Raw genomic sequence first — 5,773 nt, 5'->3', positions numbered from 1 at the left:
ATTAAATGGCAGTTTTGGCATTTAATTCAAGTGTGAAGGAAACGGAGCACATAAAAGCTGCAGGAGTCAGGTTCTTGAGGACTGCAGATTGAGACCACTGCTTTAGATACTTTAATCAATTGCAGGAAGTGTAGGAATTTATAGGTGGTAGAGAACCATCTTTTGGCATTGGGACATGCTTTACTATACGTGCATGTTGCAGTTTGATGACATTTTTTGGGTCTGGCTGAAAACTGGGACGCGTGTCAAGACTGGTACCAGCGACAAGACCGGGACAAGTGTCATAACTGGGACAAATGTTTAAAACCCTGCAAGAATCACCAACTTTGGGAGGTGGCTTGGGTTTCCTAAATTTGCTTTGGATGTATTGTACATCCAGCCCCCTGTCTTGAGCATTCTGCAGTTCAGTCTTCATGTATTCCTTAATGGTGTCTGAAGGATCAGTGAAACTGTGATGAAGACTCCGCTGTTCTTCTATGTCCGTGTTTTTCTTATATATCTCTTTGGCACGCTTCTCTGCCGCCATTCGAAGGTTGAATTTGGAACAGTCGAGGGTGGTTTGTCGTTTTTGTTGGTACTTTTGTTCTTCTTCAGCCGCATACAACTTGTCAGCCTCCCTCATTTCATAAAGCTTTTTTCTGCTCTTCTCTTTGCCGGTTTGTTTCTCCTCTAGTTTCTCTCTCGCTAGATAAGTATTTGTTTCAAAGACAGATTTTTCCATTGCAGCCCTTCTCTCCTGTTCTTCCTCCTCACGCTGTTTTTCTTTCAACCTCATTTCTTCCTCAACTTTCCTCATTCTCTGCTCCCTTGAAGCTAATCTGGAAGCTTCCTGATTTTTTATCTGTACCAGCTTGTCATACACGTTTTGTATCTTCATCTGAGTCTCTCTTAATCTGTCAGCTTTATATTTTTCTGGATTTCTAGATGTTGAGAGAAAATCCCCCCAATTCACTGGGTCCTCCTTGCGAGATAATTCCAACTGCTCCGTTTTAGAGAGTTTTGGTCTTATAACATTTTGCTGAAGGCAATCCCTTTCCCTTTCCCTCCGTTTCTCTCTGTCCTCATTTTCCTTTTGGTTTACGTATGCATCTCGGAGCATAATTTGCCTTGTCTCCTCATGTCCATGTCGTCGTTTCTGTTCTGCAAATTGTTTATTTTCACGCATCCGGCCTATGTACTCGTCAGCGTTAGCCCGTGTGGTCTGTTTCCGTTTGATCTCTTCATTTTTAATCCGTTCATCAGCAGCGTTGTTCCAAGAATTGATCTCCCCACTTTCTTTTGCAAGTTTTTTTGCAGCTGTCCTCTTGTCTCGCTGATATGCCGCCAAAACTTTGTTGAATTCTTTTATCCCTTGCTTATTGAGTTCTCTGTTAAAATTCTCCACACCCTTGTCTCGTTGCATCATTTTGTATTTGCTCTTTTCAATGAGGGCACGTTGTTCTTGTTCTATGAACTTCCTTTCTTCTTCAGCAACCTCGTCAAATCCTTGCTCTTTTGCAAGTTTTTCTGCTTCTTTTTTTGATAAGTGTTTAGTGCGTTTTGCTTCCAAAATCTCAAATTTTGGTTGCAAGCGATCAAAATTCTTTTGACAATTTTCACCGACAAGATCATTTGCTCTTGACATTTGCTGAATTGAATACCAACAGTATGATGGTAGGATGACTGTATTTCTCTTCATTTTTAAGTGAAAGTTTTTCACAATAACCAGAATCCCAAAGTTCTTTCCGCAAAAAGCAGGTCTAAGTTAAATCCAGAAATGTCTAATTCTTATCAATCTAAGAAACTCACCTCATGGACTAGTTCCAATTCAGTGTGTCCACTTCACCGCGATCTGAAGAAGAACGCAGTGCAGTGAAATTCAGTACGTTGAAGTGACTCAGAACTGGCATCACAGAAGTAACTTTGTGACATCGCTGTGACATATGACATCATCAGACTGTCATCTGTTCAACGACATTACAAACATGCACTCTCCAGGCAGGAACAGTTTCAGAATTAAACGTATGGTTCTTTATTAATTCAAATTCTGAATTCTAATGTCACTGAAAGTACAGAGATACTCGAACGTGCTGCAAACCTGAGCAGCACAATTCTAGAAACAAATATTAAATACCTCAAAGGAAATTTTAGGAATGACAATGACTAAAATCATTGTTTTAATTACAATGACTGCTTGTTCAATGACTGTATTTTTGACTTTTGTTTAGTTTTTTTTATGTAAAGCACTTTGAACAGTTTTATTGCTTAACCTGTAACCTGACCTGTTTCTAGAATTGTGCTGCTCAGGGTTGCAGCACGTTGGAGTATCTCCGTACTTTCAGTGACATTAGAATTTTGAATTTGAATTACTAAAGAATAATGCTTTAGATTCTGAAAATGTTCCTAGATGCGAAATGCAAGTTTGTAATGTCATTGAACAGATGACAGTCTGATGATGTCATATGTCACAGTGATGTCATAAAGTTTACTTCTGTGAAGCTAGTTCTGAGTCACTTCAAAGAACTGAATTTCACTGCACTCCATTCTACTTCGGATCGCGGTGAAGTGTACACACTGAATTAGAACCAGTCTGTGAGTTGAATTTCTTGGATTTAACTTAGACCTGCTTTTTCTGGTTATTGTGAAAAACTTTCACTAAAAAATGAAGAGAAATACAGTCATCCTACCATCATACTGTTGGTATACAATTCAGCAAATGTCAAGAGCAAATGATCTTGTCGGTGAAAATTGTCAAAAGAATTTTGATCGCTTGCGACCAAAATTTGAGATTTTGGAGGCAAAACGCACTAAACATGTAGCAAAGAAAGAAGCAGAAAAACTTGCAAAAGAGCAAGGATTTGACCGGATTGCTGAAGAAGAAAGGCAGTTCGTAGAACAAGAACAACGTGCCCTCATTGAAAAGAGCAAATACAAAATGATGCAACGAGACAAGGGTGTGGAGAATTTTAACAGAGAACTCAGTAAGCAAGGGATAAAAGAATTCAACAAAGTTTTGGCGGCATATCAGCGAGACAAGAGGACAGCTGCAGAAAAACTTGCAAAAGAAAGTGGGGAGATCAATTCTTGGAACAACGCTGCTGATGAACGGATTAAAAATGAAGAGATCAAACGGAAACAGACCACACGGGCTAACGCTGACGAGTACATTGGCCAGATGCGTGAACATAAACAAATTGCAGAACAGAAACGACTACTTGGACATGAGGAGACAAGGCAAATTATGCTCAAAGATGCATACATAAACCAAAGGGAAAATGAAGACAGAGAGAAACGGAGGGAAATGGAAAGGGATTGCCTTCAGCAAAATCCTATTAAGCAAATACGCTCTAAAATGGAGCAGTTGGAAATATCTCGCAAGGAGGACACAGGGAATTGGGGGGATTTTCTCTCGACCACTAGAAATTCAGAAAAATATAAGGCCGACAGATTAAGAGAGACTCAGATGAAGATACAAAACGTGTATGACAAGCTTGCAGAGATAAAAAAAGAGGAAAATTCCAAGTTGGCTTCAAGAGAGAATAGAATCAACAAACTCGACATACAAAGGAGGATGAAAGAAAAACAGCGAGAGGAGGAAGAACAGGAGAGAAAGGCTACTACGGAAAAATCTCTTTTGGAAACAAATACTTATCTAGCGAGAGAGAAACTAGAGGAGAAACAAACTGACAAAGAGAAAAGCAGAAAAAGGCTTTATGAAATGAGGGAGGCTGACAAGTTGTATGCGGCTGAAGAAGAAAAAAAGTACCAACAAAAACGACAAATCACCCTCGACTGTTCCGAATTCAACCTTCGAATGGCGGCAGAGAAGCGTGCCAAAGAGAGAAATAAGAAAAACACGGACATGGCGGAACAGCGGAGTCTTCATCACAGTTTCACTAATCCTTCAGACACCATTAAGGAATACATGAAGACTGAATTGCAGAAGGCTCAAGACAGGGGGCTGGATGTACAATACATCCAAAGCAAATTTAGGAAACCCAAGCCACCTCCCAAAGTTGGTGATTCTTGCAGGGTTTTAAACATTTGTCCCAGTTATGACACTTGTCCCGGTCTTGTCGCTGGTACCAGTCTTGACACGCGTCCCAGTTTTGAGCCAGACCCAAAAAATGTCATCAAACTGCAACATGCACGTATAGTCAGGCATGTCCCAATGCCAAAAGATGGTTCTCTACCACCTATAAATTCCAAAACTCCCTTCAATTGATTAAAGTATCTAAAGCAGTGGTCTCAATCTGCAGTCCTCAAGAACCTGAGTCCAGCAGCTTTTATGTACTCCGTTTCCTTCACACTTGAATTAAATGCCAAAACTGCCATTTAATTCATGTAAACCATGAGCACTTGCATGTAGTCAGGCTCTACAAAACTCTGCTGATATATTTGTATAGGAGTTACATGTGCTGAATAAGAGAAACTTCTAAATCCTTCCTAAAACTTCCCCCAATTGTGCAATTTAATCTCATTTCCTGTCTTCTCATCTTGTCTTTGTCTTGTCTGTTGGTTCTCTCCGGGTGCTCCGGCTTCTCCTAAAGTTCACAAACATGACACTTGATTGATTTTTTTAAATGACCCTATCCCCACAGATTCTGTTATGCTATAAAATGTGCATAACAAGTGGGTGGATATGAGAAATCAACTTGTATACAAATGGATAAAAAGTTAAATTAATACAGTAAAAATAACAAAATCTCCCCACTGTCGAGTAGCTACATGCTTGCCTCTTTGGGTCTCCAAGTCCAGTTCTCAAAGGCTACTATCCTGCAAATTTTAGATGAATTTCAGCTTAAATACACCTGGATCAAATACACTGCTCGTCCCCAACCTAAGCCACCGACCAAACCCAATGAATCTTGCAAGGTTTTAAAAATTTGTCTTAATTATGGCACTTGTCCTCGTCTTGACGCTGGTACCAGCCTCAAAACTAGTCCCAGTTTCGAGCCAGACCCGGCAAATGTCATTAAAGTGCAACATGAAAGAATTATTAGGCACGTCAAAGGGTCAAAGAATACACCTGATTCTCAGCCACCTGGGACTCAGACACCAGAGAGAAGTCACAGCAGATTGCCTTCAATTCACAGAAGTGTGTGAAACAGAGGGAAAGTGTTGCAAAACACTTGTGTTCGACAAAGTATGTTTGGGCCGGATCTGGTCTGGGTCTGGCACTGGTCAGGGTCCAATTTGGTCTGGTCGGCTCTGGTCTGGGAGTGGTTGGGTCGGATCTGGTCAGATCTGGGGTCTGGTTGGATCTGGGTCTGAAAGGGTCTGGGTCTGGTCAATTCTTGTCTGTTCTGGTCAGGTTTTGTCTGATTGCATCAGGTCTCGTCTACAACTCAGCATCAGTGATTCTTGAGATGCTTGGCTATAAGAGCAACCATGAGACCCAATACCCACCATGAAAAAGACGGTTAGAGGCTAAAATCAAGGTAACAAGGAGGGAAGTGAGGCAACTATCAGAGCTCCACAAGGGTGCAATGAAAAGACCAGTACCCAGAAAGTACAGGCAGATACCCCATACCTGAAGCACTCGAAACTGCCAAACAGAGGCTCCAAGCCTTGGCCAGCCGCCTAAAGAGATACACAAGGAGAATGAATCCAGAAGGATTAACCGGCTCTTCTCCACTCAACCAGCTAAGGTGTACTCTCAATGGCAGGGTAATAACAACAGAGCAGACCCACCAAGCCTGGAGACTGAACAATACTGGAAAGGCATATGGTAAAGGGAGGCGTCCCACAACAGCAATGCACAGTGGCTGATCTCTCTACGAGAGGACCACAG

At 41.3% G+C, this 5,773-nt stretch overlaps 1 protein-coding gene across 1 annotated transcript; it reads left to right on the top strand.

The window, feature by feature from the left end:
• Positions 1-2,545: 2,545 nt before the first annotated feature.
• LOC129359741 (caldesmon-like) lies at positions 2,546-5,474 on the top strand. The gene has a single exon (XM_055029594.1). It carries the CDS (start codon positions 2,642-2,644, stop codon positions 4,202-4,204), a length of 1,563 nt encoding a protein of 520 aa, XP_054885569.1. The 5' UTR covers positions 2,546-2,641; the 3' UTR covers positions 4,205-5,474.
• Positions 5,475-5,773: the final 299 nt, after the last annotated feature.

This window comes from Poeciliopsis prolifica, unplaced genomic scaffold (genome assembly GCF_027474105.1).
Source record: "Poeciliopsis prolifica strain line A6 unplaced genomic scaffold, Auburn_PproV2 SCAFFOLD005, whole genome shotgun sequence".
Taxonomy (NCBI): Eukaryota; Metazoa; Chordata; class Actinopteri; order Cyprinodontiformes; family Poeciliidae; genus Poeciliopsis; species Poeciliopsis prolifica.
This window is presented reverse-complemented; position numbering and strand designations above follow the sequence as displayed.